This window comes from Sus scrofa, chromosome 14 (assembly GCF_054392235.1).
Source record: "Sus scrofa isolate SSC_HxYL_T2T_F1_AM1 chromosome 14, Sscrofa_HxYL_maternal_Yorkshire_Landrace_v2.0, whole genome shotgun sequence".
Classification (NCBI taxonomy): domain Eukaryota; kingdom Metazoa; phylum Chordata; class Mammalia; order Artiodactyla; family Suidae; genus Sus; species Sus scrofa.
In genome coordinates this window covers 153,910,420-153,932,350 of record NC_139396.1, presented here as the reverse complement: position 1 = coordinate 153,932,350, position 21,931 = coordinate 153,910,420, and the positions used below count along the sequence as shown (strand labels likewise).

At 50.2% G+C, this 21,931-nt stretch overlaps 1 protein-coding gene across 40 annotated transcripts in view; it reads left to right on the top strand.

Annotated features, from left to right (window-relative positions):
• The window catches only part of FGFR2 (fibroblast growth factor receptor 2), a 108,848-nt gene that overhangs the window by 15,133 nt on the left and 71,784 nt on the right, over positions 1–21,931 (top strand). For 21 of the 40 annotated variants that reach the window (XR_014825679.1, XR_014825678.1, XR_014825677.1 and 18 more), the window contains 2 exon segments: positions 12,237–12,503; positions 13,397–13,474. The exons of 9 other annotated variants lie outside the window; for them this stretch is intronic. Coding sequence is in view for 25 of the 31 variants with exons in the window: in NM_001444598.1 (NP_001431527.1) it covers positions 12,237–12,503; positions 13,397–13,474 (345 nt within the window). In the remaining 6 variants the exon portion in view is untranslated. 40 annotated transcript variants of the gene reach the window in all.

Genomic DNA, 21,931 nt, shown 5'->3' with positions numbered 1-21,931 from the left:
ACATGACTCTGCTCCCCTCTTGGGGGCCTGGCGTGGGGACTCGAGAATCAAATAAGACTCCCCACGCTCCGGGGAGAGGGGTGCACCGTCTTGGTCCAAGAAAGTTCCTGTTCACGTCTTGGAACCGCAAGATGCTCCCCCCCCCCCCGCCCCGCCCCCCAGCACTTCCGAGATCCCGAGCTCCCTTGTCAGAGGGGCTTTTTTGGGCGGTAGGGACTCTGCAAAGTTTGTTTGTTTTCAGGAAGCTTTTACCTCTGCGCGACTCTGCGGCTTAGGTTGGGGAGAAAGGTTAACCGCGGTGGCGCCTGTCGTGGTCTGGAATTTCCTGAACGAACGCGGTTTCATTCCGCCAGCAGAGGATCCCTCGGGGAGCATTTTTCTTTTCTCTCCAGGTCACCGGAGAAGAGCGATCCCTGCGGCTCTGCACTGACTGCCTTGCTGGGTCCTGCAGGGCCCAACTAGCGGGGGAGGTGCCCCCGCCCCGCCTTTCCAAAGACCTCTCCACGGGGTCATTCTGATCCAGCTGCTCGCCCAGGACCCCTCGGGCTACGAATCTGTGCCTTCGCCTGAACGCAATTTCAGCAGCACAGGCCGGGCCTGAACTTGCTGAGACAGGGCTGCCAGATCAAACCCATTCAAATGAGGAGGCCCATCTGTTTCCCAGTATCCAGCTGCTGTCCCTTCGTTTGCAAATGGACGGGATGCTGCTGCGGGGGTGGGGGTGGGGGACCAGTCTGGGGATACCTTTGCTGGCTCTGAAAGGGGTGTTGCCCCTGGGGTCCTGCTGAGAGAAGAAAGGCCGAGCCCTTTAAGTAAACTTGCTGAACAATACCCCAAAAGGTCCCCAGTTGAAAAAGCTGGAGGCTGCCTTGCCCTCCAGGAGTAACTCCCCTTCCCCTTTTCTCCCTTCTTTTGTCCCTGGGGCCCCTTTTAAAGTATTCTATTCCGAAAATACTCACCCTGGGAGGGGCTGGGGAAAAAAGGCACCTAGGATTTGGACATTGCTCTGACCTTTAAGAGACTTAGGGGGCAGGTGTATCCTCTCGAGTTGGCCCAGTTTATTGATTGTTTGTGTCTGAAACAGGGACATGTGAGCGGGTCCCGGCAGCAGCTTCTGGGAGCCACAGGTAACACTTAGTGTGGAAAGGCCGCCGCCCCTGAAAACCTGCTTCTGGAATGTCGTCAGACCGCTGGCTTTGGGGCACGTCTCTGGAACACAGGCCGATTACCCCACTCGCTGCAGCCCAAGTCCTCAAGCTTGTGGCCTCCGGGTCTGGCGTTCAGGGTTTTTTCAGCAGCTGCGGGGTGGGTGTGTGGTGACCCATCCCTGAGCCCAGCCGGCATCCCCTTTTCCAGGGAATTCTGTTGGGGTTGCTCTGCTCCCCACCCCCCAACAAACAGCAGGTATCTCACATTTGCTGGGTGGGTGAATAGTAAATGGTATTTTAATAAGCCGCAGGCCTCTCTTCCCTTAGGAAAGTAATCAAACAGGTGTTGCACATGGCTGTTGATAATGATGACTGTTACAAGAGCCTTGGATGTTTGGCTCTACTTGGGAACATTCCAGAAATCCCCACTTTGGGAGCTTACAGATAGATGATGTGTCAGGTTTGTTCATTTGAAAGAAAACCCTGGGTTGCGTTTTTTCGTTTTTTTTTAGGGCTGCACCCACGGCATATGGAAGTTCCCAGGCTAGGGGTCAAATCCAAGCTGCAGCTGTTGGCCTATGCCACAGCCACAGAGGATCCAAGCCGCGTCTGCAACCTACACCACAGCTCACGGCATCGCCGGATCCTTAACCCACTTAGCAAGGCCAGGGATCAAACCTGCGTCCTTATGGATGCTAGTCAGATTCATTAACCGCTGTGCCATGATGGGAACTCCAAGAAAACCCTGTTTTAAAATCAAATGAATATAAGTTGAGGTTCTCACGTGATTGGAAACATAATCTGCTGACGAGTTAGTATCAGGCGACAACGCACACCCAGGAGCCCAGCCCGCCCTGGCCAGTGCTGCAAGGTCATCAGGCAGGGGACCCCTGCCTGGGTAGGGGCTTTTCTCAGATGTACCCCCGCCCCCCTTTATAGAGGTCTTCCCAGGCAATCCCTGGTTTTGTTCCTATGCTGACCTTGACATAGCCCAGAAGTAGCCTGTTCTACAGACCAGGACTCTGAGGCTCAGGGATGAGAAGGGCCACCCACCTCAACAGGGTTCATCACGGCCAGTCTCAAACTTGTCTTTAGGTATTGGAGCTGAACTGCTCACAAGGCAGCCCTTGGACCAGTAGCAGCAGCATTACCTGGGAACTTGTGGGAAGGCCGGAATCTCAGACCCCCATGTCAGGCCTCCTGACCCAGGAACTTTGGAAATGCCTCCCCCCACCCCCTGCTCCCGGAAAGCTGTGTTTTAACAAACTGTCTGGGTGGTCTTGATGCAGAGTAAAGGCTGAGGAGCACAGGGCACCCCGACCCCCAGGAAGCTCTCAGTTGGAGTGGGTGGGTGCCTGGGGGGAGGCAGACTGTATTTGGCTGTGAATCCACTAGGTGGATAAACAAAGACCTGAGGAAGTGGAGATGGGAGCCATGCAGTCTGTCCTCATGGGAATCAGAGGAGTTTTCACAGAGGAGACATTTGAGCTGGGCTTTGAAGGCTGAATAGGAGCTTACCATGCAGAATGTTGGGACAGGGGATGCGTGTAGAGGGAACCGTGCCCATGTGACTAGACAAGCCTCGGGTGTGAGGGAGAGGGTGGAGAGAGGTGTGGGGCCAGGAGCAGCGGAGGTCTTAGTGTGGGTGATGCTCTTTGAGTTGTACCCTTTCAGCATCTGGAGTGGTCTGTGACTTTTGTTTAAAAGTAGAGCTAAGATTTGCTTTTCAGAAGCTCACTCTAGTGGCTCAAATTGGGTACAGGGAGTGGCCCACGAGTGGTGGGTTGGGGGCGTGGCAGAGGCCTTTGAGAGATGGCAGAGGCCTGGGAGGTGGGCCTGTGGGAGTGAAATCCATCCTTGTTTTCTTTCTAGCGCTTTTACAGAGACAGAGTGAATGGGGCCGGGGGGTGGGGGGGCTGTGAGATGAGGTGAGAGCAACAAGGGGGCTTGAGGGCAGATGTGGAGCTTGGGTTGATGCCCCTTGGTGACTCTGCTCAGCGACAGGCCAGTGCAGGAGGACGAGGTTGGAGGGCATCCACCTGTTTTGGACAGGACCTCTGTAGACAGCCAGGTAATGTGTTCCCTCGGGCAGGTGGAAGTATGAACTTGCAAGCAGGGACTTGATGGCCTTGCCCGGGAGGGGGTGGGAGAAGCTGCAGAGATGGAGGAGATCAGAATGTAGGGAAAAGGACCAGAAGAGCCAGGGGTGGAATTCGGAGCATCCATAGGTCCGGGGGCTGGGGGGTGGGGGGGGGGGAGGAGCTTCCAGAGAGCAGGAAGATTTCCATGCACGTTTCTGTTCTTGAGAACCCTTGTGCTCGCATGTACACACACACACACACACACACACGGGCGTGCACGCTGGCTGAATGCTGCTCTAAATAAACCCCCAAAGTGTGTTAGGGAGTCTCTCATTTGTAAGGCCCCCGTCCTCCCATCGGTGAGAAGACCTGGTTGGGAGGAATGATGATTTTAGCCGCAGGTCTGACTGACAGCTGGTGCCTTTTGAGTTCTCACTAAGTGCTGGGTCTTGTTTCTTGGTGCTTTCCGTGCACCGTCTCTGATGGCCATGTTTCCTGTCTTGCAGGGAAAGACAGGTGAAGGGTTTAGAAAGCTGAGGGCCCTGTCCCAGGTCACACAGTCTCTAAGTGGCAGAGCTGGGACTCAGGCCTGTTCTAAGTCTGGTCTTTTAACAGCTCCCGCCGGCCCCTGCCTTTTCTGAAGACGCACCGGGGAGGGGACGGAAGCGAGACTTCAGGCCGAGGTACCAGGAGGGGCTCGGGGAACAGCTACGGGAATTGGAGGAGCATCTGGTTGGAAAGGTGGCCTCCTCCTTTGCACAGCGAGAGGGCTGCTTGGGGCCAAGGACCGCCACCAGAACTCAGGGGGCTGGAAATGTTTCGGGGACCAGGGATTATATTTTCAGCATCGGGGATGATGTGTGTTCTTTTCACAGACGCCGCTTCTGCATGGCTACCCTTGACCTTAAAGATTGTGCTGATAAAGCTCAGGCAGATCGCCGTCGTCCTTCGTTCCCTGACCTCCTCGTGAGGCCCCCCTCCCCGCTCCCCTCCCCCCACTTTCCCTTCTTGCTCATGGTGGTACAGGGAGTACAGAAGCTTCCCGTGGAGAAAAAGAGATTTCCTCGTGCTCTGGGTCCGTCAGCAGGGCCAGCTTTTTGATGATGTGTTTTTTCCCTGGAATAGTGTGCCCTAGGAAGCCCAGAAGATTTTGAGACGTGCCAACCTCCTCTGCCATGTCTGGCAAACGTGTTTCCAGAAGGCGAGAGTCATGGGGCCTGGCTGACCAGGTGGCCAAGCACCTCTGACCTGGGGTGGGGGGACCACTTTGACATAACCCATAGTGCAGGTGTCTGCTTCCTGGGGACCAGAGGATGTAACGGCTTATTTCTCTGGGAAATGGTTTTTGAGCAAAGGGCTCGATTTTGAAGTGCTTGCCCAAGCAAAGCTGCCCATACCTAGGGATTTTATGCAGATAGTTCTGTTTGATACCTGCATCCTGGTGGCCCAGTGGGAATTTTGCTCTCCTGAAGGTAAGAATTTGATGCATGTTTTGTGATCAAGAGGAAACCTCTTTTATGCCTCTCATTCTCTCCTTTGGAGAACATTATGATTAGAGCCTAAAACACTGGATCAAAAGGAGATGGGATGCTGACAAAATAGGGGGTGAATGTTTCGTCTTTTGGGGTCCAACTCTTGGGCCATAATAGCGACTCACTCTTACCTGGGTGCTCTCCGAGACACTCATTGACGTCTCCATTTTTATTTTCTCATGGGCAGCAGCATCATTCCTTTTCACTAACTCCGAGAGCTGTTTGCCATGTTTCTCCAAGACAGACCTAAATTGTGGGAGGGGTTGTGCCTAAAGCTATCCTTTTGAATGACGACCACTTTGGAAACATGAGCCATTCTCCCGTCTGATCACGAGGACTCTGAGCCAGTCTAGAGTTTGCTGGAACAGTCAAGCCACAGTGGCGGAGGTAGCTCTTAGTGGTTGTTCTGGCCCTGGTGATATTGACAAGGAGAGCTTCCAGTCCTGTCCTGAGTCTCCAGGACTCCCCTGCAGTGGGTTGGAAGAGAGCAAACGGCAGCCTGGCAGCCTGTTTACTCATCTGTGCTCCACTGCTCGGACTTCTCTTGGGCCCCCATTTTTCTGTTGGCAGTGTTTCTTGAGGTGGAGAGCTTTCATCTTTATATTGTGCAGTTTTTCGTCTCCGCCCCCCACGAAAGAACAAGTAGTACCCAGGCCTTATAAGGCCTCTGTTTGATGTCCGGATTTTGTCTTCTGCAAGCCCGGTCTTGTAAAGGGGAAGCTTCCCGGCTGTCTGAGCTGAAACAGCCAAACAGCCAGCTCGGCCGCTGCTGTCTGGATGTCTGCAGAGCCCCCGTGCTGGGGCACATGAAGCGGGGGTCACTTCTGATTGTGGGGACCGCTGTACCTTTAGACCTTTCTGCTGCTACGTTTTGAGGCCACCTCGGAGGAAACTGTGCCTTAGAAAAGTGGGGACCTGGTGCTTCCGAAGCCCCTGAGCTGTAAGACACCATGGATTCCTGAAAAGTAGTGCCAGGTGTCTGTCTGTCCCGACTCCCTCCGTGCCAGGTGGTGCAAAGTCCTCCGGCAGGGCTGTGTACAGGAGGGCTTCTGTGTCCTCTTCCTGTGGGCAGAAAATGGTGTGTTGACCATTAAAACTTCTTACTGGACCTGTGGTGTGGCCACTGCAAGCCACCGTGAAGGCCAGGAGGGCGAGGAGGGGACTCCTGGAACAGCCTCTTACCTGCTGTGTGCCCCACGGCCTGTGGCATCGCAGTGACATTTGCAGCAGCGTCCTGTGTGTTTCTTCTGTCAAGACAGGGGCAGCCCCACAGCCGGGATATTTATTCTTGGGCAAGGTGGCTGGATTATCTGGGGCACCAGGAAACCAAGGCTGCCCCCGATGCTGGTGGTAGTGCTGTTCCCATGGGAGCCCCGTTCGCCCACACCCTTCGCAGGCCAGGCCTCCGCTGGCTCTGCAGACACCTGCCTGTGTTTGGTCCCCTCCCTCCCTTCCTTCCGTCCGTCTCTGGAAGAGGGGTCTGTTTAGGGATTTCTTTCTGGCTTTTTCCCTCTTCCTGGAGGAATGCCTTGAGGGCTTCCATGCCCCTGACTTCCTGAGACGAAGACACCTCGGGGGATGTGCCCCGACTTCCTGAACCGAAGACACCTCGGGGGATGTGCTCCGGGGTGACCCCCCCCGCCCTGCATCCTTGAAGCTGGGGTTCCCGCTTCTTCACTGTGGACATTGGAACCTCTGAAGAGACACGGGGGCCCGAGGAAGCCCCAGGAAAGGCTGAGTCTGTGACCTGTGACAGAGTTCGTTGTCCCCTTGGCACCCACCCTCTCTTTCTTCCTTAATAGTTTAAATCTGTCATCCGTTCTCCACGAAACGGTTGGACAGGGCAGGATGCGGGTTTCCATCTGTTCTCTGTTTGCATTTGGGCGCCATTTCAAAAACCACACGGGAAAAATTTACAGGCAAACATTATAAAAAGTGACAGTCTGAAGTGCTGCGATGGCTGGTTTGGCAACACCCAGTGTTACCTGAAATAGCTCCCTGTTCCAAACGCCCTCTTGCCGCTTCCAGGGTCCTGACAGCCTCCCGATGATGCCGGGGAGGGTTCAGCCAGTCGTGTGCAGTGAGTCACAGAAGCCCCGGCCTTGGCTGACTTTGACAAGAACCCCTCTTCCCCTGCCCCCCCCCGCCCCAAGTCTCTCTTTACCTCCAGCAAGGATTGGTTTCCCCGTGTTGATTTCCCGGGGAGGTAAAGCTGGTGACATCAGCATGATGTCACACGGAGAGGTTGTGGCCTCTACCCTGCTACCAGGTGCCCAGTTGCCTTTTCTTCCCAGGTGGAGGCCCCTCCATTCTAAATTCCAGTAGCTTCTGAGCAATCTGGCCCTGGAGTTTCTTAGGAGCAGGAAGGAGCTGAGCCCCTGGCAGGAATCACACACCTGGTGTATGCAGGGGTGCCTGTCACCCGACTGCCACTTAACACCATTCACTTTTTGATGAGCTAGAGAGGTACTCCTCTCTCGTTTTTTTTTTTTTTTTTAGTATCCAGTGAGCCCACTTATTGGCAGGAAGCCATATGATAAGATGCCGCCAGCACTTCTCAGGTGGTGGAATGAAAACTCGTGGGCAGAAAGTTCAAATTGATGCAACTGAAGATCTGCATGGCCCTGCCCGTCATGCGGCCTCAGCAAGTAGAAACAAGTGCCTTTTCGTCCTCCCAGAAGGGAAACCCAGCGCCTTGTTTGTGTAACGCAGGTACAGGGACAAAGAGTGTCCAGCACTGGTGTGCGTGCTCCAGCCCTCTGCTTCTTTGTGGATTGTGCTGTCTGTTAGGAAAGATGTGAGGACACCTGTTCTGTCTGTGGAGGCCCCTGAAAGAGCCCTCGGTGGGTAGTGAAGCGGCTTCTGGAACTTTCTCCCACTGTGTTTTCGAGAACGGACGCAGGAGGTGTTGGGCTGTGTGCTCGGTGTGGCTTTCTCCCCTCCTCTGTGGAAGGAGGCTTAGACCTGTGCCCAAGCACCAGAAAAAATAAACGTGGAGATGTCCCCTTGCTGTAAAATGGATCGTTGCGATCTCCCAGCGAGGGCTTTGCCCCGTGTCCGCTGTCACGTTTTAGGGAGGAGGCCGTGCAGCGTGGTGGCGTCTTGGAAGGTGATCATGGCAGGGTTAGAGGGGCTGGGAGGGTGTCACTGATGTGAGAGGGAGCTGGCCTGTTGTCCCCACGGAGCGAGGTGAGGTCGGTACCCGGGGGGAGCTGGATGCGGGGCACCCAGGAGCATGAGGCAGAGCATCATCTGCTGGATGGCAGCGCAGAAAAGAAACCAAGCCCCAGTGGCCACATGGGAGGGGCAGGGACGGAGCTGCCTCCAGTGAGCCCGTGGTTTGGGTCCCAGGCTAGTAAGTGTCCATGTTCTTGGCATCTTAGCCTGGGATGTCAGGAACCCGGCAGCTGGGCCCCAGGAGCCGCTGCGTGGCCTGGATGGGGATGGGTGCAGCACCCCCCAAAAAACGTCTGCCTCACTTGCCCTCCTTGCCTCTCTCCCCAGCCTCTCCCCACTCCCCCATCCATTCCCTCATTCCCCCAAGATGCACTTGATGTCCCCCTAGCTGATGCAGGGGGTTCCCCAAAGACACCGCAGACCCCCAGATGAACCTGTTGTGAAATGACCGTCTGGGGGAGGGAGGAGCACACGCGCCCTGAATTTCCCACGGCAGGAGTTACTGGCTTCAGACCTTGAAGGTGGATGGCTTGGTTTTATGGATGAGCATCGGTATCTTACTGATGTATTTAGGGGAGTGATTTTCCTCTCCTGGAAGCTCATCATCTAATGGGAATCCTGGGGGGCAGTTGCGACCTGATGTTCTGGAAATAAAACCCACTCTGAGTACCTCAGGTCACCTTGCCAGTCCTTCTGAGCTGGGAGCCCATCATCAGTAACATCGTTTTGTATCCATGGTGATGCAAATCCAGACAGCTCTGATTAGTCCCCGAAAAGAGGTCGTGTCTTCAGCCTTGAAGAATGACAGCAATCGTGACCATCATGGACCAACCAGTCATAGTTGGAAGATTAGGTTCATGTTGAGTGGCTTGTTGGGTCCTCGATATAATGTCCTCTGTTTGGGGCATTCTTGCTCCTCAGTAGATGGGGATGCTGAGGCCGAGAGGTTAAGCGGGGGAGGAGTGGGCTTGGAATTCAGGGCTTCATCCTCTTCTTCTGCAGGTAGCACCCACTGCACCTGTCTGATTCTGAACAGGATGTGGTCCTTACTGTGCGGTGTCACCTTCTTCTACAGTGGCAGGTGACGGTATCTTTATGGTGATGTTGAACCAGCATCTCAGATACCCCTGCTTTCAGCAAGACTTTCTGGTTTACCTATTTCAGATGAAGGAAAAGATTCTCAGTGAAAATACCTCTCTTTAAAAATGGGTCACTTTCTTGTACAGCAGAAATGATCACAGCCTTGTAAATGAACTGTACTTCAATAAAACCGAAAGAAAAAAGGGGAAATCATAATTCCACCTTTGTCTGGAGAGAGATTTTTCTGCATCATAATTGCCAGTGCCTTGTTTAAAAAATTTTTTTTTAATTTTATTTTTAACAGTCATAGAGCTTTTTTCCACGGCCTCTGTGAAATTGGGACTTGGCTTCCCTTTATCTGAGGGCCAGGACAAAAGCATGTTGGCTGCGCGGGTCCTGGGCTCTCCTTTAAGGGAGGGAAGTCTTGTTGCTTCTGTCCAGCTGCTTGCCTGCTCAGTCAGCTCTTCATGACCAGTTCTGGCTCAGAGGAACGCAAATTCTGCCGCGTTTGGTGGCTTGATGACCGTACAGTGTGGTCGTAATAAATATGGATGGTTTTACCATCCAGGTTAAGCCAAGTGTAAGTTCTTACAGGGCAGGTGCTGTTTCAGTAATCAGTTGGTCGAGACCCAGGACCTAAGTGACATCTGATTCTCACATTGAGCAGCTGTAAGAGGGGTCGGGCCGGGCGGCCTTTGGGGCCGGCAGTTCCTCCGTTGTATGGATCTGACTCTAGGATGAGGGAGGTGGGAGACAGTCTGAGATTTGGGACCAAACTGATTTCTTGGTTCTTCCCACTGCCTCTCTTACCTGCATTTCTCCCCTCTTCCCCTTTTCTGCTCAGGAGCCAGGGGTCCACATATTTCTGTCACCGACTGCAGGTGTTATGACTTCAAACAGCCTTGGGAGGTCTCCTCTGAGGACCTTCGTCTGAGTTCCCAGGGACATCTTTTACTCTTGGCCCTTCCCTTCTCTCCAGATAAGGCTTCTCTGACCAGCCGATGCAGCAGGGGTTGGCAGACTTGCTGTAAAGGGCAAAGCTGTAGATTTTTTAGGCTCTGCCGGCCATCAGGTGTCTGTTTCAACCCCTCAGCTCTGCCCTCATCACACCATAGTGGCCCCAGATGGTGCAGAGGTGAACGAGCGCGGCTGTGCGCCTGTGAAGCTCTGTTGACAAAAACAGGCGATGGCTGGGCCAGGCCTGGGGTAGTTTGCTGGCTTCCCTCTGCCCTAGAGCCTGGAATCTCCAAGTGGGCTGCAGACCTGCTGTGTTCTTCTTCCTGACACTTGGGGCCACCCCACATACTTTATAGCTTTGTAGATTTTACACACACACACACACTTTTCCTTTTTTTGGCTGCACCCATGGAATATGGAATTAACCAGACCAGGGGTGGAATCTGGGCTACAGCTATGGCAATACCAGGTTCTTAACCCACTGTACCACAGCGGGAACTCCTAGATGTTATATTTTTTTTGTCTGTCATCCCACTGTAATTAGTATCCTACAAATGCAGGGCTGTTTTTGTTTCCTGTTGCTTCCCGAGCATCTAGAATAAAATGCGGCCCGTAGTAGGTATTCAATTAATAATTGTCGAGTGAGAAAAACGCACTTTTGACATGTAGGCGGCTTGTCAGCCAGGGCTTTCTCCACGTGTTGTGGGACCTGTTTTCTGTGTTAAATTTGACTTCTGTTTTCTCGCCTTTGGTGTGGTTCCCTCTTTGTGTTCCTGTCCTGTTCAACGTCTGGGCCCTTGTATGGAAGCCCTGGCGGCCGGGGAGCCCTGGGCGTCTTGGTGGTGGTGGCGGCGGGGAGGATTTCTAGAACCAGATGTACGCAGCCCTTGTTGGTCCTTCCACATTGGGACTGAAACGCGAAGTAACTTTATTTCAATCTTATGTGGCTTATTTGTCCAGACCACACTCAAAAGGACAGAACGGCTGCCTTGTGATGCTGCCCGGATTTGACGCCGTCTCAGAGCTGGGAAGCTTTGTGTTTGCCGGGCCTGGGACTCCCGGTACCATTCATAGTTCTCACTGTGAGGCATGAAAGCCGATTGATTCACGACCCTCGTGGGTCCCCGCCAATGGCTCTGGCTGTTCTCCTCAAAGACACATGGTTCCTTTTCACTCTGTTCGCAGAGGCTGGGTGCCGCTGGGCCCCGTCATGCCCGGATGTTGGGGACCGTGATCCTGTTCAAAGAGGTCACCTTGTGTGTGTCTGCCTGGGGCAGGGGAAGGGGAGGGGCCGCAAGGAGCGGGGAGACCACGGCCAAGGGTGGGGCTCTGCCGGGGAGGCCAGAACCTGGTGGTTTGGTGGGTTTGGTGGGGCTGGTGGGCAGGAGGGTCCTGCCACTCTCAGCAGCTTCTGTTTAGGATCCATTTCAGTGCCCATGGGGACCGCCTCCTGACTCCTTGGGGCATTTTTCTCCCTTTGGTTTGATGTTAAGGCTTCCAGGCTTTTGTCATTTTTAAGAAAACCTGTGTGTTCACCCAGCTCAGAACTAAGTCTCCAGATCAGCAACTTTCTTTCTTTCTTTTTTTTTTTTGGGCACATCCACAACATATGGAATTGCCCAGGCCAGGGATGGAACCTGTGCCATAGCAGCGACCTGAGCCACAGCAGTGGCAAAGCTGGATCCTTAACCCCTTGAGTCACTGGGGAACTCCCAGATCAGCAACTTTCTGATCCGAACCTGAGAGTAGAGGCATTTCTTTTGAAGAAGCATGGTTTTGTGACAACAGGCAGAGTCCAGCATAAATGTGTGAGTGGGTGGGTGTGTGCATGTGCGCATATAGCCATGCAGTCGTGGTCAGTGAAACCATTTGTAAAACACACATTCTTACAAACGGCCACAGTGATAGACTTGCAAGGGTTTCACAGTGCAAGCAGGCTTTGGATTGGCAATCGACGTCAAAGGTTTCTCGTCCAGCATCCTTCCAAGCTAGGTTTTGGGTTTGCGTTTGATGCTCCACAGTTTGCGGAAAATCAGGGGGGCAGCTTTGGCTCCGGCTGGATGCAGAAGCTCCTCTGCTCTTTGGTGAGGGCAGCTTCCTGGGGTGCGGGGGAGAGGCGGATGCCCCCTGGACCGTTTGCAAACCATAACCATGAACTGCCTCTCCTGGGAGTCGAGGGGCTGCCACTGACCTTTATTGGACATTCTCTCCTTTTCCTCTTTCCCATCTGTCTCCATCTTCTCTCTCCCACCTTTCTGCAGAGCCACCAACCAAATACCAAATCTCCCAACCAGAAGTTTACGTGGCTGCGCCCCGGGAGTCGCTAGAGTTGCGCTGCCTGTTGCGAGATGCCGCCGTGATCAGTTGGACTAAGGATGGGGTACACTTGGGGCCCAACAATAGGACAGTGCTTATTGGGGAGTACTTGCAGATAAAAGGTGCCACGCCTAGGGACTCCGGCCTCTATGCTTGTACCGCTGCTAGGAGTGTAGACAGTGAGACTGTCTACTTCATGGTCAATGTCACAGGTGAGTTGGCCTGCCAGCCCTTTGCTCTCTCTTCCCTGTAGCCACAGAGTGTTCCCGGACAAGTGGGATCATGGTGGGATCTGCTGATTGGATGCCAGGCACAGAGCTTCACAGTTAGTCCTTGATGGGTGTTTGAAGTTCTTCAGCGGGACCTGGTACAGCAGAGAGGCTGGTCGCTAAAAAAATGACAGGATTCGCATGTGCAAAGTGACAGGTTTCTTTTCAGATGGCACACTTTATAGAAGTAAAAACACTTCCCTTTTTTTTTTTTTTAACCTGCCTACCACCGGCATCCTTGGCATTTAGAACATAGGATTGAAATGTGGATGCTGAAGATTTCTGATGCCTTTTATTAAAATTTGAGTTTCTCTCCTTGACTCTTCTTCCACGCGGGGAGGGGGCACTGCACAGGCCCCTTCTTGCAGCCGCGTTTCAAGTTCTGCTTTCAGAGTATTATGATCGATTATCTTCTGTTATGATCAGAAGGCCACACAGGGGTGGAGTTTTTCTAGGGACCAGTTCCTTTCTTGAAGGAGACCCCAAGTGCTGAAAGGTCGTGTTGGAAAGAATGTTTGGATATGACACCATCAGTCAGTTTGTGGGGGACTTGAATACCATTGGAAGCTTAAAATCCAGTTTCAGCATCTCCAATTTTATAGCATGTTTAAATAACTTGAAAGCAGAAAACACTGAGAATCATAATATAGACCAACTGTCATCATGGAGAGAAAACTTAAGCCCTTAAAACCGTCTTAACTAAACACGGCGTCAGACGCTCTGCCTGGGCTCCTGGGTTGTTGCTTTCCCTGTGTCCAAAGACTGAGTTGTAGATAGATGATCGCATCCCTTTGCTTTGCACCGAGACAACCATGGCTGTGTTCTTTTGAATGCAGATGCCATCTCGTCCGGAGATGACGAGGACGACACCGATGGCTCAGAGGATTTTGTCAGTGAGAACAGTAACAGCAAGAGTAAGTAATCGCTGCCTCCAGAGGTCCCCGCGTGAGGAGAGCTTGGTGGGAAGTCCTGACTCTAAGCTGTCTTCCTGTCGCCTCTCTGGGATGCTGTTACCTGCAGCCCTCCCCTTTCTCCGCCGTGTCTGTGCCCTTGACTTGCAAATCTGAGAATAAACCAATGTTTCTGTACACCCTTCTCTGCTGTTTGTCCTTTCTTATTGTGTCAGTAGTCACTTTCTTTTGAAATCGGTTAGGACTTTTCCTCCCTGCTTCCTCCCCCGCGCCCCATCCACCTTGCTCTCTCACTCTTTGGAGATGTACAGCCAGCAGAGCCGCATAACAGCCTGGTCTTCATAACCGCTGGCGATGCGCGATGCTTGGCTTGACCCAGTGCTTCTCCCCTGAGGGTGACTCTTTTCCTTTCCCTTCCTCGGGGGCTCACTGGGCCGTGTTTGGTTATTTCAGCTCGCGGTGGGGTGGGGGGTTGGTTCTAGTGGCATCTAGTATGAAGAGGCCAGGGACGCTGCTGATACTCACCTTTACAACGTACGGGACGATAGCATAACAAAGAATAATTTGGTCTCAAATGTCCACAGTGCTGAGGTTGAGAAACCACAGCCTTGTAAAGCGTGATTGCATGCAGAGCCGAAATAAGGGAAGCGCGCCTTACCTTGCAAAGAGCAAAAGTGTGTTTAAAGGCAGTTAACACTGTGCATTGTCTCTGAGCCTTTACTTGGTGAGTGAGAATTTGGCCTCTTAGAGCTGGGCAGCCTGGGTTCGAAACCTGTTCGACCACTTCTGAGTTGTGCAAACTTGGGCAAATAATTTAACTTTTGTGCCTCAGTTTCTTCAGCTGTAAAATGGGAGTAATAACAATATCTTTAAGGGTTGTTATGAGGATTGGTGCGTTTATATTTGTATGGTGCTCAGAAAAGTATTTGTGAGTGTTTGTTCAATAAAGAATATCAAGGAGTTCCCTTGTGGCCCAGCGGGTTAAGGGACTGGCATTTTTGATGCAGTGGCTCAGGTTTGATCCTTGGCCTGAGCTTCCCTATGCTGCAGGTGCAGACAAAAACAAAAACAAAAAAAACACAACTCACTGTAACATGACTTGTATTTTCCAGTAACATGGCTAGAATACTATCATGCACAGTGATTTTAGGGTGGTCACTGGCATTCTTTGCATAGATGTTATACATTTTCTCAAAAGAATATTAGTTTAATAAATTTAAACATGGTGTAAATAGTAAGACAATTAGGCTATTATAGTGGACCCAGGGTTTTTTAAAGGAAGAAGAGAAAATCAATGTTGCTTAGGTGGGGAATTGGATTTGTCTGAGTTTCCCAGTAGCTTAGGCAAAAAGGGAAATATTTTGGCTTATAGAGATTTACTCTTTGGCAAGAGAAAGCTTGTGGTCTGGACCACTAGCATCAGCATTACCTAGAAATGTATTAGAAATGAGAATTCTCGGGGTCCACCCCAGACCCCCTGAATTAGAGAAACTCTGAGAGTGATTCTGATGCAAACTAAGTATAAGATTCACTGGCTTAGGAGTTTCCACTACAGGTCTGCCTTCCCCAGGAGTTTACTGTCAGAGATCTTGTTGGTAAAGCAGTGGGTAGTAGGGTGGGTGAAAGCGTCTTCCTCTGAGATTTGTGTCAACCTTCTAACGAGGTCGTCGTTATTGTTATTTGGTAATAAAACACTGGCATATCTAGAGGATGTCACTCACTTCTTATTCATTCTTTAGCTCTGGCAGGAGAGGCAGCGACCCTGCCGGTGATGAAAAGGGTCTGTTTTGGGCCGAATCTGTGCCAGCTGCTGCTTCAGCCCGTGCCCCCAACAACCAGATAGGTGGAGAGAGGAGTTGTGTTTTATTGATGGGAAATTCGTGATTCGATGAGCAAAAAGGAAAGCTGTAATCCACTCCCGGGGCGGTCGCATGTCTAATCACAGCGCCCCTCTGCCAATACCCAGGGTGATGATGGGGTTGGGGGAGAATGCTCGCACAGCTGTTGCCAGCTCTAAAGTGATACCCACGTGGGGAGCCATTGCCATTGACTGGACCATCAGATTCAGCTTGATTCTGTTGGCCTGCCTGGGAACTGTGTTGTCCTGGCGATCAGTCTCCCGCCTAGTAGCCTGTTACCAGGAATATGCAGGAAGTAATAAAATGTAACAGCAAGGTATAGGTTACATAACAAGTAGGCTGCATGAACTGAATCTCTCTGATCTCTCTCTCTGATGACTCTCTTTTCATCCTCAACCCCAGTCCTGACCCCCCAGTGCCCTGGTTAGGGCCAGGTAGTAGGGTGTTCCATTTAACGAAAGCCAGGTATTGAGTGAATCGTGATACCTTTCTCTTGCAACAGGTTCCTTTGTAATTAGCTCTCGAATGACACCAACTCTGCCCCGAAATGGGTGCTCTGCAGTGATTAAGGGCTGGTGTTAGCTGTACCAGGGAGATGCTGCTGTTGGGAACTGCCTCTGTTTGGTGCCTGTGAAACATTAGATGCGATTTAAAGTGATAGCAGTTCTTAGCTGGCTACTTGGCCTCTGCCATCTGTTCGTGTGATTAGGCTGGTCTGATTCACAGGTGCAGCCTGGGGCAGCTGAGATTAAGCAGCTGTGGCCTCTGTGGACAGAGGAATGCCATGGCCAGGGTAATTGGCAAGGCGGGGAAGGGGATGTTGCCATTAAAACAATTTTTTGCCACCTCAAGTGTCAAATGCCTGACCTGATTAATAGGGAAAATTGTAGAAGCACCGAATTCTTTGCATTTTCAACCACCTGGAAACCACTCATGTGTCCAGATTGATTCCTTTGGTGCCTTCTGATTGTCTGAAAATGCCACTGGGGTGTGTTTGAAAGTTCCCCTTCGGTGAAGTTAACTAATGATGCTTCAGTGACCCTTTGCTGACAGTGATATTTCTGAGCTTCTCTGAGAAGGGGTTTTTTCTCTTTTGGGGTTGGTCAGTGTTGGTTTTACCATCTTCTGACTCATTGTTTATCTGATTTTGGTGGTCAGCTCGAAGAAGGTGAGCGTATCTGCCTGGTAGAGTTCTTCTTAGACTCTGTACAGAGTATAGAGTAAAAAGGTATGGTAGCCGGATAGAGTGGCAAAAAATGAGATCAAAAATGAAGGCAGGGTTGTTGCATTTTGGCTGTGAAGCTGGTATCCATGAACCTCAAGGTCTGACTTGATTTTTAGAAGAATGTTCTGCAGTGTTCAGGTTGAGCGTAACTCTTCCCTCATCCTATGAGACCCAGCTCAAAAGTGGGATCCATTGTCGAGGATTTCGTGGTTCACAGACAGAGTGGCTGTGAGTGTTCAAGCATTCTATTGTTTGTAAAGCTTTATCGAAGGGTAGTTGATATACACGGTTGTGATACTTTGTTGCTGTACAACAGAGTGCTTCAATTATACATATACACACATCCATTCTTTCTCAGATTCTTTTCCCACATAGATGATCACAGACTATTGGGTAGAGTTCCCTGTGCTCGACAGCAGGTCCCCACTGGCTCATCACTCCATAAACCTCCATGTGCCTATGCCAGTCCCAGCCCCCAGTCCATCCCTACCCCCGTCTGTCCCCTTTGGGGACCATAGGTTTGTTTTCAAAGTCTGTGAGTCTGTTTCTCTTCTGCAAGTAAGTTCGTCTGTATCCTTTTTTTCTGTGGAGTAGTGCTTCTCAGACCTGCCTTTCCTGGTGGTTGGCTTCCAGAGAGCAAGGACTAGCTTCCAGGTTGAATATTTGGTGGAATGAACGTCTTCATACGTATCTTTAATGGATCCCATGAAAACAGGGAACAGTATTCAGGTTTGGTCTGCACATTAAAAGGATAAGCCCATGTTTCTCAAAGATCATCCCTGGGAACCTTAGTTCAGAATAATTCTCTGCCAAAAATGAGTTGTATTTTGAAATGAATTTGGAAGATACCTCACACTGTGACCCTTTCTTGGAGACTTTGCAGTGTCCATCAGCCTAAGACAAGCTCTGAGAAGTTCTGCAGTAAAACATCTGTTTCTTTTTGTCCTTTCCCAGGGTTTTCCAAACGTATTGACCATAAGACCCTTTTTAAAATACAGCATCTATTGATATCCTGTTGCACGTGCTTTGAAAATCCCTGCAATGGGCTGATTTGATTGATCTGACACCCCTGCTCCTTTTAAGTCAAGTTCTTCCATCACAGATGTGAAGGGCATTCTCCGGTCATAGTTTAGCAGCTGACTAGCTGATGACCTCACACCTGACCAGTGCTAGACGTTTCCCTGAGCAGAACAATCTTGTGATGTCATTATAAGCCTGGCTGCCAGGAAATAATGCTGCTACATATGCCCTTTGGTGAAAGAGACTTTCTCTGGACAGAAAGTGGTGATTTCAAATGCTAGTTTTTGAAATGCATCCAGGTTGAGGATTTTGAAAGGTTCAAGCCTTATGCTTTAGCCTAGGAAAGCATCACTTAACTAGTCCTTGCCTTCCCTAGGAACTAGGTATCTGAATGGGTTGTCTGGCAGCAAATAAGGAGACATGTCTGTCCATTTTTTTTTTTTTCCGAGGTACTTTCTTTTTATTATGTCCAGCTTGTGTTTAAGTGCTTACTGTTTCTGAAGAGCTTGAGACTTAGTTCTTGGGAAGATCGTGATGGATAGGAAGTTCATTCAGGTTGGCTGCTTAACTGGCAGGATTTGAGAGAAAGACATCTGTGTCAAGATTCTTGATCTTGGAGTGCTTCTTTCTATTGAATGAAGGTACATTTCTGTTTTGGTTTTATTCCTGTTGAGACCTGCAGCTGCCCATATTCCATGTCAAGGAGAAAGGCAGTTTTTGTACCTAGGGAAAATGAAGGTCCTTGGCCTGAGATTCTGAATCTTCACTGATGGACCTGCTGTTAGTTCACAGTCACCTTTGCTCTCACTGGGATATTGCTTGGTAGAGACTGTATCTAAGTTGGTAAATGCTGGTTTCTTAGTTGTCTTGAAGTTTCTGGGAATTGAAGAAAACAAATGGGGAAAAAACATGCACAAGCTCTTAAAATGTTTTGAAATGTCTTTGTAATGAAAACCCCATCACAACGTGGTTTGGGCTTTTTATCACAAAGGGTAGTGGTGGTGTTCCATCCAGTTGGCAGGGTTGAATATCCTTTCTTTCTCAGCCTCTGCTCTGGTCAAACAGAGTCACCAACCACTGGGGAGTTCTCTTTTGAAGGCAGATCCTGGGAACTCGCACCAGCAACTGGTCTCCCAGTGGACACAGGCGTTTCACATGTGGGTCACTTGCTTGGTTTGTTTTGGTGTATTTCTTATCAAGTGCCTCACCGGTCAGCAAGTTGTTTCACTGAGATTTCTCAATACAGTGCCCCCCTTCCTGCCCCCCACAATCACACCTCTGCTCACATCTCCATATTTTGTTAGATTTTTCTCTTTCTCTCTGCAGAACTGAAAACAGATGAACTGCAGTCTACCTCAGGGATTGGGTAGAGCTGAGATATCAGGGGTCATAGCATTGAAATGTCCTGATTAGTGATATTTTTAAAGGCCCTAATTATAGACTTAAGACAGAGGCCTTAGTGGGGCTTTGGGGAGTTTGTGAGACTTAATCTAAGAGCTGAAACAGGCTGTGGCTTTTTAAAAAAATTTTTTGCATCAATAAAAATACAGTTGGCAGTCATCAGCAGCCACAGCTCACATAAATCTTGAACTTTTGACTTAATTACCATGGGAGAGTTCAAAGAGCAGCCTGGGGTGGTTGAAAGAGCACTGCTCAGGGAGCTGGAGACTCAGGTCTAGTCTCAATCCAGCCTCTGGCCGCGTGACCTTGATCAAATCACTTAACCTTTCTGGATGACATTGATCACACCAACCATTAGGCCAGATGGTCACTGAGGTCTCTTTGGGTACAGTGGTAATATGACTCCATGTTTTTCCTTTAAACCACCAGGCTGTATTCTCTCTTTTTGGTTTGAGAGAGAGGGGAAAAAAAAAAAATACCATAAACCTTAGCTGTCAGTGTCAAAATATGTAAGGGTCTTCATGGGAGCAGGCTCAGCAGCCTGTGTTTTCTCCATAGGTTTAACTTGCAGGGTCACCATAAATCTTCTGATCCTACCATTTGTTGACAGAATCAATACCTGCGTAGGACATAGATACCTGGAAAGAATGTTGGGACTGGGAGGGGCCTTATCAGAACATTCAGTTCAACTCCCTCATTTTATAGCTTAGGCTTTTAATAGTTGTCCACCCGTCCGTCTGTCTGTCCATCCAGCCATCCATCCATCCATCCATCCATCATCCATCCAGTAAACACTTGAGTGTAAACACGTGCTCCGTCGTCTGAAAAGGACTCAAGTTGTACCCTCCAGGTGACCCACTCTTGTTAATCGGCAGACAAGGAGAGGAATGCATTTTAGCACAGAAATGCCCTCGTGATGGAGGCACACAGAAATAACCAAGAGGTGGCCCAGAGAAGGAGTGATGAAGCTTTACTGTGGGATGAAGGGGCTTAAAAAAGACTGTGTTGAGGGATCTTGGAGGGAAGTTTCTGTGGGGTTATAAATCTACTTAACCAGCCACGTCTTGAGAGACTTCTTCTGTATTAAATTAAAATTCTGCTTTCGTGGCATTATTACTGACAGGCAATAACTGTTTCAGTGTAGAAAATGATAATGAGTAGGTATGCTAAACCTTGATGATGGTATGATTGCACTTATTTATTTTGGCTGGGTTTTACTCTTCCTTTAACGTGCTCATTATTAGTGTTTAATGCCGAAGAGAACGTCATTCTTTCGCTAGATGCTGCATCAGAAGATTGGAAAGTGTCAGAGCAGAAGGGGCTGTACCTGTCATCTAGGTCAACTTATTCACTCCTGCTGGAAGTATAGTTCCTTTTTGATGCCATTGGGGATTTATACCACGATTCCTTTTCTAGTAATTGTATCCCAAAGATGACACCAGGGAAGAGATACAAAGTAGATGCTTGTACACAGTGTCTTTCAAACAACAGGGTATGGCCTTGGCCGTCCGCCTTGAGCGCCTCCTACGTGCTAGAGTCACCTCGGCTTCTGTAGCTCATTAATTTGTTGAGTGAGTTCCAAATGGAAATTGTTAAGGCTGTTCACAGCCATGGCATGAAAGAGGCCTCCTTAGGTAGAGGAGCTTTTCGGGAGCCTGGTCCCTGTTTCTCTCCAGGTGCGTTGTCATTCCGGGTGGGGAGAGGAACTGGCATTTCCACATGTCCAGTCTGCAAACAGAGCAGGAAATATTGGCGATAGGAAGAGTTTATAGAAGACCATTCATGGTAGAAACACAGGGGGGCTATTCCTCTCATGTAATTATTTTTTGAGACCTTCCAGGGCCTTGAGGTTTTATATCGACTGGTTGATTTCAGAAAGAGCCGCCATAAAATAAGACCGTCTCCCGTCCAGCGTGATGCTCTTAAAAAAGTGTGTGAGTTTGAAGCTCATCCTGCTTGTGTGATGTTACTGCTCATCCAGAGTGGGCTTGGACAGAGGGTTGGGGGTGACACTGCCACACCAGGAACCCCGAAAATGCGGCCCGACAGCCCTTTCTGTCAAGATTTCCCGTTATTCGGGGGCAGCCAGTGGTGTGAATTCAGGTTTCGAGGGACCGTTGTGGAGGGGATTGGCTTCTACTTTGTTGACTGGATTTCTAGGCGTCCCTCCCACCCGCCATCTCTCAGACTTTCGATGAGAAGCATGGCTGGGTGTCTGTTTTGCACAAGCGGGTTTTATAGGTACAGTTTTGATGGTTGAAATTTCACCCCAGGGAAGTGGCTACCTGCCAGAAATTCCAGCACAATTCTTTTACCCCTGTCCTTAAATCATTACTTAGGCGCCAAAAAAAAAAAAAAAAAAGTTGCTGGTTGCCAGCATGCTGTGGCCACAGGCCACGACAGTGCAGGCCCATGGGGTCCAGGGTGTTCCTCCTGGTGTGTGTTGCAGCCTCACCAACAGCTTAGCCCAGCGAGGGAGGGACAGCGCATTGTTCCCTGGTCCTAAAGCTCAGTCCTGCTTTTCAACACGGGACGTAGAAGTCACGCCTGACGGTGCGTAAGCACATATGGGCTGATTTCTTTTATGTCAAAAAGAAAAGACATTCCGTTGGATCAGCGCGGCGGTAATCAATGCTACCTGAAAGAGTGACTGCATTAATATTTAGCTAATTCATATGAATAGGCTATTGTGTTTACTTACACATGTGACATGAATGCAGACACCTGACAGCATGAGGTAGGCTTTTCATTTAGGTCCGATTCGTAAAAGTCTTTGTGTAGCGACAAAGCTCGTTATTTATTTTGTGCTCTTATTGCTTTCTTTTTTCATGGCTGGGGATGGCTTTTTCTCGGTGGAAGCTTTTAAAAAGAAAGATGATTGAAACTGTTTCAGGATATGGCAGCCCCTGGGAGACTGGTGATAAATAGGGATGGCGGACTCCCTGGGGAACCCTC